This window comes from Asterias rubens, chromosome 1 (genome assembly GCF_902459465.1).
Source record: "Asterias rubens chromosome 1, eAstRub1.3, whole genome shotgun sequence".
Lineage (NCBI taxonomy): Eukaryota > Metazoa > Echinodermata > Asteroidea > Forcipulatida > Asteriidae > Asterias > Asterias rubens.
This window is the reverse complement of record NC_047062.1, coordinates 14,681,481-14,701,489: the sequence shown is the minus strand read 5'-3', so window position 1 is coordinate 14,701,489 and position 20,009 is coordinate 14,681,481. Positions and strand designations below refer to the sequence as shown.

General features: G+C 38.6%; 1 protein-coding gene across 4 annotated transcripts in view; it reads right to left on the bottom strand.

The window, feature by feature from the left end:
- LOC117289430 (kinesin-like protein KIF26B) overlaps positions 1 to 20,009 on the bottom strand; it is a 59,993-nt gene that overhangs the window by 15,638 nt on the left and 24,346 nt on the right. For all 4 annotated transcript variants that reach the window (XM_033770554.1, XM_033770572.1, XM_033770580.1 and 1 more), the window contains exons 2-6: positions 16,286 to 16,520; positions 4,244 to 4,447; positions 2,475 to 2,568; positions 1,716 to 1,913; positions 343 to 507 (exon numbers count right to left, since the gene is read on the bottom strand). In XM_033770554.1, coding sequence (XP_033626445.1) covers positions 343 to 507; positions 1,716 to 1,913; positions 2,475 to 2,568; positions 4,244 to 4,447; positions 16,286 to 16,520 — 896 coding nt within the window. The remainder of the gene's footprint in view (positions 1 to 342; positions 508 to 1,715; positions 1,914 to 2,474; positions 2,569 to 4,243; positions 4,448 to 16,285; positions 16,521 to 20,009) is intronic.

Sequence of the window (20,009 nt, the reverse complement as noted above, 5' to 3'; positions counted from 1 at the left end):
CAACCGGTGTGCTTATAATAGATCCTACTAATATACCACACAACAGGAATATGTGAGTGGTTTTCCAGCCTCCAATGTTGACTTCTTGGTAAAGAAAACAACAACTGACTTTTTGTCCTTGGGAAATTAAAGAAAAGGCCTACACTCTCCATGCAAAGTCAAACTAGGGCTTGATACATTTTCTCGCCAATAACCCCATTTCAGACAAAGGGAAGTGAAGGACAGGTTATTGCAATCATCAGTTTGTATAGTCGCGGGTTAAACTCAATTGGATTGATACAATTATTTCAAGAGTGACTAATGCTGTTACTGCGCACTACTATGGCAGAAATGAAAGTTTACCTTTGCTGGCTTTGTTCATCCTTGCAGCTATAGCAGCATCTAGGTAGAAAGCAGCCTTCTCTGCATTGGGCGCTCTTAGTTCATTCTGATTCAGTAACTGTATGCCACAGATTGGGTCTTCTTGAAGGTATAGGGCGGGGGACGTCCCGCATCCATTATTGCTACCTGCAAGAACAAACGCAAAACAATGATTAGAGTCATACCTTACGGACATTAAATATAAATACAATTTTGCGCTTTTTCCATTTCAGTAATTCAGCTTCAAATTGATAAAGGCAAACTGATAGGAAAGTGCTTAAGACCGATATCCTGCTTTTGTTTTTTTGTGTTTTACTTTGCAGAAAGTTATTAAGCAAAATTTTCCGCTTAAGCGGCTCTATGAAATTGGGCCCAGATGCTAAGCAGCTCTATGAAAAGCCAGTCCAGGGTTCTAACAGTCCAGGGGTGGTGGATAAAGCCAAAGCTTGTCCCATGTGAATATTGTGGGAACTAACCTCAGCCACTTCAGGTCTTCTGGTCTAATTCTAGCTTGAGGCTGTATTTGAATTGCTTTCTGATCCCAGTTGAGTCTTGTGGTCTTACCCATGCATTGCTATGGGGCATAATGGTTTGTTGTTTACTTGGGTTCTCAATTGTGGACTTTTTACATAAGGGGATGTTTTGAAACCTGACCTCAGGTTTGAGAACAAGGATTTTGTTTTCATCATCCCAGCAATTATTTCTTCCCCTAACTGATTCTATTTGGAAAAAAAACCTGTGTATGCCAATGTTCCTTCTATTGGATCTGATGTAAGTAACTTGAGCAACTATTGCTCTATATATCTACTGTAAGAATGAAATTACTGACAAAACATTTGCGATGTGATCAAGCTAAATGTGTCCTTTACCTGAAATATTATTATTGAGAAACAAGCCAAAACGGGTGAAGTAAAATAAAAAAACTAAAACTTCAATAAACAAATTGACTTTAAAAACAAAACGTTTTTTTTCTACATTTCGTTCTCTCTCATCTCTTGTTTCTACTTTCACAGCATTCAAACCAAGGTACATGTGTCAACATGGGTTTTTATCAGTACTAAAGCATAGATTATGCTCTTTTCAAATGTATACACAAATTCTCTGTAAAAACTAATAATCAAAAAGCCACCTGCATTTTTCAAAATATGATTTGACAAACTATTAACCAGAAAGTTACTTAAACTTGTTCAGAATATTTAGATAAATTAGTTTGTCTTCTGTTTGTAGTGTAGTCACTTTAAGTCCCATCTGCCACTTCAAGACTTGAGATGAGAGTTTAACTGTGAGTTTTGAAGTTTGATAATACAATAATGTTAGAAACGTCTGTCATTTAGTGATGAGACATAACACTTTACCATTTGCCTGTTCCACCAGCAGATCTCGAAGGCTTTCCTGTTTGCCATACACCTCAACCGCCGAGACCCGGACCGAGAACCTCGTACTTGTTCTCTCCTTCTTCTCATTGATGAGTTTGAAGAGCCAAGCGATTGCGCAGGGGATGATCCCTAGAGTATGATTTGACTTATCACTACCAACCATGGTATATGTCTTGCCTGTAATGGGATGATGTGGAAAAGGCATGTTAACCGACTGCCTCCATTAAAAACCATGCAACCTTTTACATTAATATAAAGAAGAAAACCATTTACCAGTGATACTTCCAAAATAATACTTGAACATGAAGAGGGATGAGAAATTTGTATCAAATTTTACCCATTTGCCAGTGGAAATGGAATTTCTACATTCTTCATAAATGTGGACAAATAATAATAATAATAATAAAGACTTGTAATGCGCACATATCCACCCTGCTGGGTGTTCAAGGCGCAGTAAAACCCCCCCAAAAAGGGGGTGTGAACCTTGGATGACTAAAATTCTATAAATAGTGACAAGTATCAGAGGGAAGCGAGGGATTCAAACTTTCACAGTCTGAATTGATAACCATTTATGATAACTTATGACATTTATGATAACTATAAAATAATGATTCTCAGATTCAAAAGAGATTAAATTTTTTCTTTTGAAACTTGGCCTCTGCAAAACTAAATTTGCGAGTAGTGTAGCTCTGAAACCCTGGTCATCGCAATTGTGATTTTTCCCCCGTTTTTACTTACCCAGATGAGAGTGTCCATAGCAGAATAGACATCCATCAGCTCCATTCACTACAGAGGATACAATATCAGATACACTGCCTGAGCATACCTCAGCCTGAAAGTAAACCATACACAATGAATTTAGATATCAAGTGGAAGTTTATTATGGTAAAGAAAAAAGTACAGTTAAAGCATATGGGTGTTATACCCAAAGCACGTTGTCCCACAAAAATATATATAATATATTATACAAAAATAAGAATAACTAGACATGATTGCATTTGTGCAAAAATGCAAAGCTGTTTCGTTAATATTATTTTTGAATTACTTAACTGAACTTGAAATTCTTTTTTTTGTATTTAAAGCAGTTATGACCTATGCAGCCTATTTAAAAAATAATTTAGATTATACCAAAATAATAAATAAATAACAAACTCAAAACCTTTCTGTTTACGCTGACTTTTGAAAGCAGTACGAATCATAGTCAGAAAATGTACTAACTTAATGGATACATTAATCTTTGTTATTATGTGGTGTCAGATCTGAATGAGCTTAAATTGATCCAATACTTACTTTCTGTTTTTTTTTTTTTATTAGGTTGTCAGAAATTAATTATCAGAAACGTTCTTGGGGGGAACGCTTTTTAAAAAATTTTTATAACTGAACTTATTTGGTTTTTATTTATATAAAAACAATTAAATATACATTTTCCATCGTGGCCAAGGGCTGAATTAGGGAAAAGAAAATACCAGTAAACAGAAGAGAAAAAAAAAATTAAAATAAAAATGAACCTTAGTAGTGATGACGCCAGAATTTGTTTTACAACTTTGCGGAAGAATGATAAACCTTTGTGTCTCTGCTTAACTGTTGGAAATACAGTAACCAGAACAGCACTTTAAAGCGATTGCAGTAAACAAATCCAAACAACAAACAAACAATAACATAATATTATTATCTGCTCTGACAGCTTATGATACAGTCAGTGCATGGAAATCATGGATTAGCGCGACAGAAAAGCCCCCTTCCGCAAAATTGACAAGCCACGTCCTTTCGAATCACCAATGTGTGAAATCTGCATCAATATTCAATGAAATAGAATCCCCCTGCCTGAGAATTGTGGCCTGCTCATCAATGCAAATCACAGAGTAGTAGTGTTTCTTCTTTGATGGGAATGTTTCCCCAGCCGTCCTCGGTCCCTGTCTGTCAGTAGTGTGCATAAACACACACTACTACTAGCCCCAAAGCCAAGACTATGGAAATATCAGCTGCACGAAGGGCCCTGATCTTTACAAAACAGATCGGGCAACCTCAAGTTATGATTTGATGTTTGATTTTTTTTTTACGGAGGAAGGATTGTGCAATTTCAGCGTTCAGCTTGATCGGTGTTCGTGATAACCTGAAGCAAGAATGGCTTGGTACTCTATCACCATGAGACCCAGAGATATTATTGCTTCATGGGTCAACGTCTCGCGACTACACCAGCGAGTAGGCGAGGGAACTGTGTGCATGGAATTTTTAACGCCTGATTCTGTGTAGATCTAGACACTTGGTTATTTGTTATCTCACCATGCCAAATCTCAAAGCTGAGAGAAGCTTTGAGGAAGCGAGGTGCAGAAAATAGTGTGGACAGTAAAACAATGCTCGCAATACGATTTTCGTGTTTTAAAAGTGACCTGTGGCATTATTAAATGCATTACATTATAAGGTTTTGATTATGATGAGTGATGGTGGGATAGGTCAAAAAGAAAACTTGTTAACACTTTAACCCAAGACTTAAACACAAAGCTAACCTGTGATGACTCTTGTGGGAAGATAGCATCAAAAGCGAACATCTTTGGTGCAGCTACACCTGCCCTCCGATTGGCCGGTGTGATGAAACCCGACAGGAAGGTTGGGTCAAACAAGGTCACTTGCTTCTTCTTGGTGTCCACAGTAACGTACGTTGAATTGTCGCCAGGATTACTGGATGGGATAACCCTAAGCATGACTTTAACCTAGCAAGGAAACAGATAAATTGGGACTAATTAGTATACAGCAAGTCTTCCTTGAACAAAATGCCACATGCCTTTTAAAATAGAAACCGACTTGAATTGTGCAGGCAGCACAAAAGAAAACGTACATGTTTATAACACACCCACTCCTCACAACCACAGACAACAACAAAAGCGAAACCTAAAAATATGTTCCATCTTTTGTTGAATGTGATAACAAACAAGATGAATTTGTGCTATCGACAACTTCACAGCTATAGTCATCTATATTTAGAGGACTGTAAACATTCATGATGCTTGCTGTTAAAATTTTGTCACTTTTCATCATTCAAGGAAAGCCCACAGTTGTGTGAAGCCAGCAGACCATTAAGTGCGATTCAGATGAAATTTGAAGTAATTTACGCACAAAGAATCGGGGAAGGACACAGAATGGGGCTGATGTCGCCCCCGGTGATTTGACAACCTCTCTTCTCTGCTGGACAATTTTTACAGAGCAATAACCTAATTTATCACCCCAATTATTGGCCCACAATAACCTAGCTCTGACACAACAACCTGCAACAACATCAAAGTGAACAACAAAATAACAAACAATTGTATTCTTATCAGCAGCTGGTTGAATAAAATCAAAATTGTAGTTGAAGTGACATTTGCTTGAGTTTTATATTTGTATTTTAGTCAAATCTAAAACGTCATCTGAAATTTCTTAACACTTGCAGCACCAGTTTGTGTCAAGTCAACCATTAAAAGTAAGTCCACTATTCCAAACATTGATAAATGAAGTTCAGTGTTTTACCTAAATCTGTTTAAAATGAGAATTATACATAGGGCCTACTAAGGGTCAAAAGGAATTGTTCCGTTCCGTTTTCTAAACAAAACTACTATGGGTTCTAGTTTTGTATATTGGTTTTAAAGTTGAACGTTCTTCTAAAGACAAGAAACTGGCATTTAAGTCTATATTTGCCTACTGGTAAGCATGGAAACTAAATAAAATAAATATAAAACACACACTTCAATGTGGAAACCTGCAAGATGTCAAAATCCAAATTATTGCATACCTTTGTTAGCATAAATATTTCTTTAATTTATTTTATATATATAATTTTCATTGTATTATTTCCAGAAATTTTGATAATACACACCAATTTAAAATGGAGAGAGACGTCTAGAACTGCATGAAAGAAGTCTGAATATATTGTACTTCAACAGTATTAATAATAACAGATACATTCTTCAAAGTATTTGACAACATGGTGCTTATCCCCTGAACTAATAATAGGCTACAGTCATTATGGGGTAGTTTGACTGACCCCCCAACCCACAGCAGGAGTACGCCAGTGAAACACTGATCTCATTAATGGATTGTGAACACACCGCACAGAGGTACGACAGGGTATTACAGTGTTGATGTATGACTTAGATACAAGCAAAGTCGCTCGAGTACGCTTCAATACGACTTGAATCAACAACTGGTGGGACTTGAGGTCGCCAGGTAGTAGACAGCAGCGACTGCCAGCGAGGAGCTACGCACCCGGTGTGCGTGCCCAGAGAGTTCGTACGACCTGGATAATGTTGTTTGCACTACAGTTCTGCCTTATTAATTTCTGATTTCTAGTCCAGTCATGCAGCTAATTCGTCTCTATTTACCAATAAGGCTGTCTACGGTGAGGTGTTCCGTCAATACAAATACGCTGCGACATTTCACAGTATGGCTTTAATATATTGTATTTATGTTGGATGGATAGCAAAAACCAGGCACGCAACACCTCTAGAAAATTATCATTGTTACCTTCCCAATAAATTTGCCTGGTCTTTAATGACAACTTGAATAAATAACGGACCTTGGGACTCTTGTTTGAGAGGGCAAGGCCATTTTCATTATGATTTGTCCAAAGTGCATTTAAGTTTCCATTTCCAGTGTTTCCCTTTAACAGTGGTCCTCTGGCTTAGAACACTTAAGGACCAGGCAAATTTCACTCCAAATTATCTGCCTTGCTAGTTCTAGAAATATGGACCAATGAAAAAGGTAATGGACTAGTGAACTGACAAGCTGATTGGTCCTTTGGGGAAACTCTGGTCAATAGAAAACTTTTGAAGGGGCACCAAGGCCAAGACCAGGGGCAACAGAGGCCATCTGTGGCACTTGTGTCATAATCACGCCTGCAATTACAAACTGGCAAATGTGAATCATCATAGACCCCTTTACAGATAGGCCGGAAGTGGTGATTATGATGCATTTTGGGGGAGTTTACGAGTAAGCTATGCACGTTTTATACGTGACGAACATCCCAAAACATCGCATCCTATCCCAGAATGCATTGTTTTTTCCTATCTGTAAAAGGGGTCTATACAGTCTGTCATTTTAAAATGAAAGCAATATGTTGCATCTTGCAAACCCAGCAGACATAATCATCATGTCACTTCTAATTTGTTATCAATGGATCCCGAGTAATAATACTACATGAGTATTCCAGCAGGAAGCTACGGCCTCAGTGATGTCACTCACTTCCTTTTGGTATAAGTGGGCTCACAATTCATGGACAGTGAATGCACTGCTGATGATATACTAATGGTTCATTTCCTACAGTGTGTCCCAAGAATAGAGCCCTGAGGGGCCCAGAAGAAACAATTGCCTGAACAGTGATTCATTACGTATGGATTACAATTTTTTGTAATGGGCTGCCTGTTGTTCGCTGAGAGTGACACCGTGACAACGATATGGTACTTCAAAATGATCAGGAAATCCTGTGCACAGTTTAAATAACATTTATGTGTTTCTGTTTAATATCGTTTGCCAAAAAATTATTACACTTTATGAGAATGATTGTTCCCTGCAGGGACATTGACCCATGTGAACAATCATAGTTTATCCGTCAGGTTATAACCCCAGTGTAAAAATGGAGAACTCAAATCCACAATGTGTGTTGTCATAAAGTAATGCACTGATCAAGTGAGTTTGGCATCAAGGAAATTGAAAAACGATTTCACAATAGTACAAAAAATGCAATAAATTTCTGAAAGTATCCACAGATTTTAAATTGGATAGAAAGATTCAGAAAAGACAAGATCTCCTAGCTTTGGTGTAGTGCACTACTGGAGAAAAAGCAAGGCTTTCAAAACCTGGTAACAAATTGTTTGTTACATTCGTCTGTGGAAATACAGTATTGATGAAGACTTTGAGCAGTGTCCTTTTGCAGATTCTGAGTATTATTTGAACAGCATGAGAGCTGCCCGTTCCCATGGAAGAGAAATTTAATTTCACAACTGTCAAACGTTTCCTGGGGTGGCAAAAGAAAATTCCCATTGATGAGAACGTTGGTGGGCTCAGGATGTCTCTTGTATATGCTTGGCTTAGTCTGACGAGGGCAATTGGTTTTTATTGTTGAGACTCTCTCATGGTTTATAATACACTGAAACGGCACGCAGCAGCCCCTTAAGTACCCGGCAGGTATTTGGTTAAGCAAAGAGTGTGTATGAGAATTTTGGAAAACCTCTCGGGCACAAATCTTGACTTCCGAAATGCCAAAATAATTCATTTGACTGATGGAATTCCATCTGGAACAAGGGAGGCTCGAGGGGTAGACCGTGCAATACAGATCAGCTGACTAACCCCCTTGTGCTGAGCAAACAGCCCTTGGAGGGAAAAGACTTTGCACTGCGTGGCTTCGAGGAGTGAAAGGAATTGGATGCAGTCACTGCACTAAAGGAATTCAATTTTGTACAATTGAGGTTGTTTTGGATTTAATGAAAACTTGGGGAAATATATAACTAGCCTCAATTCACGCTACCGGTGGAGGGGACATATTGACTTGGTTAACGACAATCATTTAAAATATATATTTATCAATTGGATTTCCACAAAACGGTATGAATTTCCGGCTTTCATTTTTAGCCCTCCCCAGGAATGTTATCACATTCTACTCCGAACCACTTCAATAAGTCTTTTTTTTATTATTGGTAGCCCATGGGTGGGGTATCGCTTGCTCTGAAGCATTTAAAAGGCGAATACAGTTTATGAACCTTGAAAGTCTTCCTAACAAAAGTTCTGAAATGCCATAGGTTGTGGGTGTATTCGTGGAGGAATTTTCATTCCTTCCTCAGGTTTATTGAAATTAAATCCACTGAGAGGAAATCAAAGCATTACTGTTACAGTACTATTATGATTGGTAACATGTGACACGATACACACCAGTGAAACCTGTATCGTTTTATTACGGATTTCAACAATGTTCTTTATGACTTATACAGAGGAGAGGTTTTAGTTTTTTTTTTCTGCGAATAAAAGAGAGGGAAAGTATTTTCTGACTAATATAAGGGGCACCTGGCAGGTCACAATGAAACCCATTCAGCCATTGTTCAGGATGTACAAAAGCGCTCAGAAAAAAAGTTGTCAAAAAATCGTGTAACCATCATTTGTTATATTTGGCAGGGTATACACAAACATAGTGCAGTGTGTATGTATATTTTTGGACAATCTCCAAAACACCATTACATTATATAAGTTGGCACACTTTTGTACAAAGTTATTGTTTGAAAAAACGATCCCTTTCCAAACTGTGTGTGATGTATTTTTTTATGTAGGTTTTGTAAAGGTTTTTTTTTTTCAGAAGCGTTTCAACATGTAAAAAACTCTTGGTACATGTTGTCAATGTTTGTTCCTTTCAGTTCATTGTATCGACAACCTTGAAGATAAGTTTCCTTTCCGAGAAAAATAGGGGAAAAACACATATTAAAATATTGACCACAATGAAAAACATTTTCTTTCACATGCTAATATTTATTGAGGATTTTGCCTGACAAGTCATCTTTGTACTCCATAAAGAACATAGAGCTTTATGAAGTGAATTTTTGTCTTAAAAGATCGTTAGTGAACGTCAATTTTCACCACTGCCATTTCCCATCACCAGAAACAGTCATTATTTACCCACAGAATGAAAAAGAGTCTACTCCAACTTAATCATACATGGCAGCCAAATCAATATCACTACTGTACGCTATTTTTCTCTTTGTTCTTTGGGTGGAGTGTTGATTAGATATTAATGAACACGATCGAAGGCAACATTTTGTCAGGGGGGGAAATTTCAGATGTGTTGCACATGTCTCATGTAATTAGGACACGTCATCTCGTTTTATGTCCGTCAACGGAGTTGAGGCATTATAACCACCCCAAAAAAATGTAAAAAAAAGGAGGGGGGGGGGGGGAATTAGGTCAGACTGATGAATTACTTCAGTACGCTATGATACAACACTTCCCGAAACCCGCCTTTACATGGATTTATTACACAGGCAATTTGTGTGCATTGATGCACCATGGTACGGTAATGAATGCATGAAAACTCCTGAAGAGAACTCGTGTTAGTAACTTCCTTAGAAATGAGTCAGCCATTTGTGTTAAGGGAAATTACAGGGTTTTTTTTTAAGCTGAGAGTAAGTTTTGAAACCAACTAATTGGTTTGAAGTATCAGAAATGTTGGATATGAGGTGTATCTTTTTTAGAAAAAAAATTGTAATCAGGTTTGATGTGATCTTATGTCTCTGCTTTGATTACAGTTAAAAAGGAAACGCTAGCAGGAAACAATTTCATATTAGGAACTTGTTGGGTTAAGGGAAAATATTTTTGGAATGAGAAAAAAACTCTTTGACCTCACAGGGCTGTTTGCATTGAATGTTTTACAGGAATTCAGCACAAGTCAACTGATGCAAAATATTCGTTGCAAACTTGTGAAATAAAAGTTTTATCGCGATCGCATTCACAGGAAGAACAAAACAGGCTTTATTGGATGAACTTCTAAAACACAAATTTTGAAACTGGAATTTGAATGGTTTGGGGTAATTGGTAATAGCTTCCAGGTTGTTCGTGAAATAACAAGATACCCAGAGAAAGAATAAAACCCTGCATAGTATTAGGGACGGGTGTTCGTGTTGCCCTCTCAATGGGGAAGCCCACTGCATTATCTTACTTTCCACTCAACTTGACGATTTTCAATCACAAAGGGCCTAACATAATTATTAATATCTCTGCATACCGATGAATAAACTGCCCTGCAGTCCAAAACACTAACCAGAAAAAAGGGGAAAAAATGAAGTTAAATACTTATTTAAAACTATTTTCCTCTCATCAATCACAAATACAAAATAATTTCTTCTCGGGTTGTTATCCAATGCTTGCCAGGTAATCCAAATACTTCCACACAGCCGTAGGTTACAGCTCATTCAAGATTCCAAAACGGAGTTCCGGTTTTATTCAATGACGGCCTCCTCCCCAATTCCTTAATACAGGGCCCTAAGGCACAGTAGTGGATAAACCATACCCCATGAATGAACCAACAATATCACACAAAAAAAGACATACATGTAAGGTGAAATCTCCTAAAATGTTTCCATTCTTCGATCCATAACCAAAAAAATTCTCAAGTATGTATACATTTTCTTTTTTGCAACTAGGGCATGACACAAGGTCAGGCTTGTACACTCTATTTAATGAGAATTCGGGCATAATTCTCTTCAGGGAAGAAATAGAAGATGGAGGGGAATGGTCAGATTGGAACTTAATATCATCCTGGCCTAGGTACATCACTTTACCTCTAGCCAAAATTATCTAATGAGTGCCAGCCAGTGTACTGAAACTGCACCTCAAATTAACTATAGTCAAGTTTCTTTTAAAACAGAATAAAGAAACATTTAGATGATTAGTTGAAGAAGAATTCAACAAAAAAAACTAATTTAAAGACGACTAGATCAACAACAATTGATGCATCTTTAATCAGAGATGAGTCCTGAAAGTTTGATAACAATTGTCTCTCGCTGTAGAAACGAAGCTCCCTGAATTTAGGCCTACATTTTGTTGGTCACGACACAGGCCAAATTTGTGACGGCAAGTTTGCCTCCTTCAAGAAACTCTGAAAGCAAAGGGAGATCAGTGAAATATCCTGACAAATCACATGCCTGTGTGTTAGGGCTGTAATGTATTTATTAATGTACATTATTTACGTATGTCATAATCAAACATCTCTGTCCTTGCTCATTGTTTACAATGAATGAATCCAAAACCATAACTATTATGACTTACTTTATAATATTTTACTTTACTTTTAGCAAGGAATATCAAATGTAGAATTGTTTTTGTTTTGTTTTTTCCTCCAAAGTTCTTCTTCTTCCTTTTAGTTTTCAATGTATCAAGAGGTTGGAACCACAATGACAACTGATGATGCCAATTAGGCCCTCCAGACCAACCATTAGAATACTTATCTCTGTAGTAAAGGTTCCATATGGTCAGTGCCAAGTCTAAAATACCCTGCCTGGCAGCTTGGGTCATCCTCCTCCAGGGATCCAGGTCATCTGACCTCCTGATTAACTGACAAGAAGAAGACAGCCTAATCTTCACTCACTGAGTGACAGCAGAGAGCAGATATTTTGCTCTCATGATGATATGATTAAGGGAGACAGTAACACAGTCTTTGGATAACACTGATCCACAGACTGCCAAATTAGACATGCTGGGATTTTTCATATTAATTACAAACGACTTGATACCCAGCTTGGTTGTTGTGAGTTTATCTGAATGGTTAACACTTCAGAGATGCTTTCTCTATGGTCAAAATCAAGGTTAATCTAGTAATAATAATAGTGAAGATACTGACATCATTGCACTGAAACATAGCATCTGCAGGCCTGATACTTTGTTCTTTTTTTGGGGGGGGGGGGGCAAGGCAGTTTTCCTTACATAAAGGGCAACTCTATTATGAGGATAAATTAACATTTCTCCTGCACACACATTGCTAGGGGCAACAAGGCAATGGCCATTGACCAGTACCATTGCTTCCATTTTAGATTAGCTCTGCTCTTGTTATAGAAACATATTCTGTGCAGTTTGTACAATTTTCTTCAAAATAATTATTACAAACTCCTTCATGTCAATTAATGAAACAACTATAACAACAACAATTATCAGAAAATATCAGTGAAGGATGACCCTTTTTTTTGAAGTGCATTTATCGATTTGTCAGTTCCCCCATTTATCCGGATAGCAGAAAATGTTTATATGTCAGGCGCTTTACTTTTCATGTACACCAACTGGTAAATCAATAACAAGAACAAGTCAAGGGTCAGATAGATTTCCCAAGAGTACATGACAAGCTAGCCCCATCGAATTCAGAGGCATGTTCCACAAATATACACCTCCAGTCCACACATTGAGAGATATCACTGGGAAAGGAAGAGCATATGTTTCTTCCACCTTCCACTGCTCAGACTTCTGTCCTTAGGGTGGCCAGCCCCGCTAATGGTCAATTCCCCTCAATCAGCAAGCATTTTAATCTCTGAAGTGCTTTGATAAACAAATACGGGTAATTCATGGGGAAAGTGAAGAGAGGAAGCTGTAACTTTCCTGAGGGGGGAGGAAAGGTTTTGAAAACTAGGAAATACTGGGACAGGAAACTTCACGTCAGCCAACCAGCCCCCCCCCCCCAAAAAAAATACTAGTGCCCAGAAAAGGAAGAGGGGGAGGATTTACATCATTTCTGGGTCGGAATCAATAAGGACGGTCTTTAGTTCGCTGATTGGTTTCTTATCGGTTGTAGTTTTTTATTAAGGGCTTCCTGTGTGAAACCAAAATATCAATCAAGGAGTTTACTCGCCTCTAGAAAAATATTTTGTTAGCATTTTGTCCATGCAGGTCAAGCCGATTGATCCCCTGTTGAAATCAAAATGTACATTAAGGAATTCACCCCTGAAATGGTGGAAATGGAAGGTGAACATTTTTCAAAGGTGCTTCCCGCGTGAGCAAGGGGGGTCACTATTTGAATGTGCTTTGCTACTGAAAATCACATTAATAATTAATCTTCACAATGCTTTAATTTGCTACAAGTAAAAATCACCTCAAATTGTTGTCGTCTTCTCAATTAAAGAGTTTTGATTTTATTATAATAATAAAAATATATAAAAATGCTCAAGAAAGAACGTATTCTGAATATTTACAATTCCCTTAAAACTAACAGAAACAATCACTTAATTCCACTAAACCTTCAAGTCTGTGTATTTTGAGCAAGAATAGTGAAGTATTCACAAACTGCAATTTTGTTTGTTCTCAAATTGATTAATATGGATGCAAACACAGTTACATTTTGATAATGTAACCCAGCAGCCGTCTTTTCTTCCATAATTCATTTGTCACCATACGAAGGGGCGGCAAAGACATATTGTGTCACTCATTTTGGATACAACATGCAGAGCTCCAATGTTACCAAACCCAGACACCAGTGCACAGTCTCCACACAGCCAAGCAGACTTCTCGGAACCAACCAGTGTTCAGTTGCCAAGGTTTCATATACCTGACTGCTCCATGGTCACTAAGGGAACAATTAGTTGTATGTGACCTACAATTTTGTGTACAAATGTCTTCCGCCTCATTTGCGTCATCAGAATCGTTGTTTGCTGCATGGCTGTGCATGTCGCTGGAGGTAGCACCAATAAGACTGTTGGAGCTAGAAATGACCAGTGAAATATACAAGGGTAGGATTCCTGGCTAGGGCAACACAGTGTGTCCTTTTCCTTTAACAAATACCCTCGGTTGGTGTTCCTTGCTCTATGGTGGTTGCAACGAAACAAGCGAGACACCCACAAGAATCCCAGGGAGAAGAAAACAACAGGAACAATAAAACATCCATTAGTCACACACTTCAGTTTTTTTTTCTGGGAACTTGAAACCGATTATCTCTCGGGTGAGCATTTCAAGAAAACCCGCGCCGAAAAAGAGAAGGGCACAAAAAGACAGGGGCATCGATCCGCCACTCTTCAGATTGGAGAAGGATCTGAATGATGCCTTCCAAACAAGCAGATTAACAAGCTTTACTCCTAAGCACCGTTTCATTTTGATCATCCAAGCTACACCAGGACCAAAAGCCCCAGCAAAGAAAAGAAGAGGGGACTCGTTGGCACAGATTAGCACTAATCTGTGTCAATAACAGCCTTGTTTAGGGGGCAGGTTTGGGTCAACAGAATGAAGTTGAGCCTTGTCCATCAATATAAAGAGGAGGAGACCAGAGGGAGGGGATTTGGGGATTCATTGGGGATCTACTATTTGTTCTCTGGTAGGCTTGTTGACAGTGTTTGACCCCCAGGCTTATTGTTGTGGCATTGTTCCATTGGAAGAAAGTCAGATGGATACAAATGGATGCCTATTGACCCATTCTGACAATGTGACCATCTAATACAGTAAGTAAGAGACCCTTTTACGTGATTGACAGCCGACGAGAGCTCGTTCAGTTTTGTCCCAAAAACTTCTCAACAAGTTTCCGGGTCATTCAGGGTAAAGACCGGATCTGAATGCATTTGGTCTTTCTTTTTTTCTGGCAACAATCCACAGAGAAAGCAGTTTGGTATGTGTAACAAAAGATCCACAAAAAGATCTTAAAGGAATGTTTCAGAATTGGAAGAAACAAAAATCATGAAGATCACAGATTAACATAAAACTTACACGGTCTAATGATGATGATAGAAGAAAACATCCCACGAAATACTATTGTCTTAAATGTCAAATTAATAATCTTATTTCGTGTTTGGAGTTTATCGCTCAGTAAGCGTTTTATTAATTTTTCTTTTTGCATCGATGTCTTGCAAAAATGTGAATCGGTTTTTTCACTATTTTCTCGGGACCCAGATGGCCGATTGATCTCAAACTTCTACAGGTTTGTCAGTTTATATATCTGGTGGATTACATTAAGTGCTGACACTGCCAGCAACTGTTTTGTCTGCAAAACCAATTCTGTAATGTTCCTTTAAAACAGAACACACAACAAAATTCATCTCATTCTGTACACAAACTCATTTAAATACTTATTGAGCAAATGGGGTTAATGTGTATTGGATTGAAATTACCAGGCCTCTTTGAAAGGGCAAGGCCATTTTCATTTTGCAAAGGGAACTTCTATTTGAAAATCTTAAAGCCAACGGGAAACTTTTGAAGGGGCACCAAGGCCACAAGACCGGGGGCAAAGGAGGTCATGGCCTCAATTACATTATTTTGTTAGGGGTAATTCTTTTATCTGTTTGAGTATAAAACTTCTAACAATTTAAAATTCACAAGACAACACTTTAAATTTTTGTCACCAAAAGACAACTGTTTGCCGATACAAAATCAGCCAGACTCATTTGGCTAGGATCTTTCAAGCAGAACTGATTGCTTCTTATGTTCCGTGACATTTAGACGTTCAGGTGAGTTACTGATGGATACTATTTACACAGCACAAGATCTCTAGACTAGTCCGCATCGTCATAAGATTACATCCACCTGATGAAGCTCTGGCTTCTCATTCCAGAACGGCAAGGCCACTCTTCATTAGAAAAGCATATTTTCCAAAGCCCAGATATGACTGACTGGAAAAAGAGGCATGATGGCTTCAAACAGCGGCCCAGATACAGGCGTTGGCTACACTGTGAAATCACAAGCTGGTTTCATGATATCCAGATCCCTTGCCAAAGTGTTGCTATTTAAAAATGGCATTCAGCTTTTATGGTCAGTTTGGTAAAAATTTTTTACTTGCAGTGAGTCTAGGGTTTCATTTAGCTGAAGTAAAAACAAAAACCTTAAAAATTAGATGTACAGAACGGCACAAACAGAAATTCTTTCCGCCCTTATGCTTACATTTAGCATTTAATTTTAGCCCTTGAATTACACAGAGGACCCTCAAGCCTTGTCTTGGCCTTGGTGCTCCTTCAAAAGTTTCCCATAGACTTTAAGATTTTCCAATGGTATAAGTGCCCTTAAAAAAATAATGATGGACTCGCCATTCTAGGCCTGGAATTTCTCCTACAGTATCTACAGAAGGTTAATCCAAAACTTACCTTTCCGACTCCAGGATTGTCTTTGACCCTCGACACATTGCGTAGAAGCGAAGGGGGTGCAGGGGGCGGCGATCTAGAAATGATCTGGCAGAAATTTGTTGGGAATATCGGTGGCTCTGGCTCCCTCGCATGAGGGTCGGGTATAAATGTCTGCTGCCGTTGCTGCTGCTGCTGTTGCTGCTGCTGTTGTTGTTGTTTCCTCTTTTTCGAGCTGAGGTTTAACTTCTGTGCTGCCCTGTTTTTCAAAAACACAAACGATGATGAGTTTCAAAAAATAATTACGAAGTAAACAATATAGCTCAGCAGAAGGCAGCTCACGCAGTGAGGATGTGACTCTTTACTTCAAATAGCAAGTTATAAACCACAAGGGAAACAGACTGGTTCAATGTACATTATTTTAGGGTCTCAACATTACATAGCTGAGAATATTATGTGATACCAGGGGTGGATTTCACAAAGAGTTAGGACTAGTCTTATCTCGAGTTAGGACCGGTTACTCGTCCTAACTTAGGACTATCCATGCAAATTGTATATCTCCTAGGACTAGTCCTAACTTAGGACTATCCATGCAAATTGTATATCTCCTAGGACTAGTCCTAAGTTAGGACTAGTCCTAACTCTTTGTGAAATCAACCCCAGATACAACATAGTACCCTTAAGCCAATCAAATACCCCCAAACCAAACTAAAAATACCCGACCATTGCACTGCGCGTAACTATATCTGACAGCAGGAATCATTATCTTACCACAAAGTTCCCTAATTGTGTTACTATAACACTACCATTTACCCACCGTTAACTGAAGCCAGGTATCAATGGGACGTTCCTAAGATGATTACTGTTCACATTTGTGCCCTATCACGTTCACTATACAGCGTTCCCATCAATAAATCCCCAGGAACATACCTGGGGTGTAGCTCATTTGGGTACTATTGTAATTGGATTGGTTGATGGAGGGGCTGGTCAATAGATTATCCTCCATGTCCTGGCAGGCCTGTACACCCCCCCCCCCCCCTCCCCATGCTTAGTTTTTGAAAGGGAAAGGGCATCAAGGCACTTTCTCCTTGGTAAAGGGCACCCTATGATTAGGAAATTGTAAATTTCTACTGGAGCAATTCAAGGGCACCAAGACAATGACCAGGGGGCATTGAGGCAATCATCTTCACTGCCTCGGTGAAAATCAGTAGGCAAGCTACAGATTTCATAAGAAAAGTTGTGTTAAACTTTGACTTTGTAGAAATGTGTGGTGCAACGAGTTAACGATCAGTATTCTTGCCACGTCTTTAAAGTTCAGAGTTGTACAGTTAATTTGACCATCCCACACAAATGTTTGTTTTATACGATGTTAAGATAATTGCATGGCCCATGGTGTGAAAAGCTACCCTTAAAAATGTCAAACGGTTGCAGTTTCTTGCCAATCAAACTAGAAATAGATCGGCAAGACTAACAGAAGACACTGACAGTTGTCACACTGACAACTGCCCGATTAAACATTCCTGTTTAACTAGCGTTTCACATTTCTTTGCATTAGCGGACGGGTAATAATCTATACAGCCATTCAGAATGTGTTAACAACTGAGAGTCAACATCAGTCGCAAACAAACTAACCCATGAAGTGTTCTTGTAGATAAACACTAGAAAGTACTTACTCTAACATTGTGCTACCTGATGCGAACATTCTTGGCCTCGATACGAAATCTCCCCCAATTCAAATTATTCCGAGGGGACAAAAAGTCCAGCACCAATGACTAAGTTGCAGCTTAAAGCAGAGAATGTAAAAGAAAGTTGAAAAGTTCTCCGAGCTGAAGCTAACCCCATTACACAAGGCAATATCAAGACTCTCTCTCTCCCTCTACGGTCTGCGTCAGGCTGCTTCTTCAAGAAGATAAATTTCCAGAGCTAGTACCCAGTCGACTGGTCATGTAGCAAATGAATCCAGACCCTGCGCAAACCATGCGCATCCACAAGATCGTTAGGTATTCATGGAATGCTGGGATTATAAGCCATAAATCACTTCCACAAAATGTCACAGTCACACTCCACTGAGCCCCCCATGGCCTACGCAACCTACTATCTCCCCCCCCCCCCCCCCCCCAGCAAATTTATGGCCTCGCAATATTTCCTGTATATAAGCTTGTATATGAATGAAGAGACAAATATACACATATCCAAGGTTCACTAATCTGTCAACAGGTAGCTTCCATCATTACCGAGTCTGCATTGACAAGACTTGCAAGGCAACAACTGCATTCAATATGCTAAATTGGGCAATTTATAACTTTATAATCAAACTTTACCCAATAGATTTATCACTTAGCCTGAACTAATGACTCTAAATTACAGGGGAAAATGGTGGAAAATGAATTAAGCAGGTGTTAAAAGTAGGTTATCTTTACAATAAGAGATTGCCAAATAAGTAACTGAGTTGCCAATTGGAACTGTATCAATGAGACTGAAACAGCTGTAACTGTGTGTAGCGTTATTGGTTATCTCTTATAAAAAGATACGCCCATCTATTTAGAGTGTGACTATTGCTCTATCAATGTGTGTTTCCGCGCAAACAACAGAGAAACATTGCGTGTTTTCTTCGCCATTTGTCACCCTGTTATCTCTGTTAAGCCAGACAGATGAGCCCGGCTGGCTCCAGGGAACCTATCACCGGTCCCCTGCATCGTCAGTGAAGGACGGCCGAAATAGCTCGGTACTCCACCTTAGCAAACAAACCCGGGCTAATATCTGGGTCAATATGACACTGATAAGAGCTTCCTAATTACGTGCACCAGATGATGAACTTTGAAAGATACACAAGAACAAGCCCATAGTAATCATTGTCAAGTTGTTTTATTGTTGCACATGTAGGCAAAGCACATGTGTGTACACCACACAAAAAGGTCAAGTTTGTTGAACACTCAACTAGTCTGTTATTATTTGTCTATTTAGTCTCGCTATGTTTTTGTTATGTTACCTCTCTTCTTCCTTCTTTTACAAACATGGAGGAAATTATTTAAAACATCCACAGCACCCTCAAACTAATACAAAGAAAATAATCAGTAGCATTAGTGGCTTCTTATGTAGCATTCAGATCAGTTGCTTATGGTGCTCCAGCATTATTACTCCTGGTAACTGGGACTTTCATTTCATTCTTTAAACCATCTCAACTAAAAGCCCTCATAGGTCCCAATTTACTCCTGGGTGAAGAGAAGCAACCATTAAGTGTATTGCTCAATGACAAAAGTGTCATGACCAGGATTTGAACCCACACTCTGAACGATGACTTAGCCACCATAACTTGAGGTCTAACTATTACTAAACCACTCAGCGATGACATGCCAATACTTGATGGACATCTTAAAATCCAGTGCCTTTAAATATTTAATGAGGAAGATTAAATGCCCCTGGTTAATGAGGCTTTACATCATTGAAGTTGTTTACTGCTTTTTTTGGTTGATGAAAGTTCAATATACCCCCCCCCCCCAAAAAAAAAAAAAATATTCCAAGTGACTTTTCAAATATATTTAATTAATTTGACTGATTTGAAAGAAAAAGCAGAACAAACCTTGAGAAAAAAAGTGCACAATAACATCGAGCAAAAAATCATTGACATTTCCCCTTTATTTTGAAGCCTCAATGAACGCTCGGCCTAATTTCATCATCATTTCCTACAAAGATTAAAAACTTATTGTCCCGAGTTTGAAGGACAGAAACACCCCCCCCCCCAAAAAAA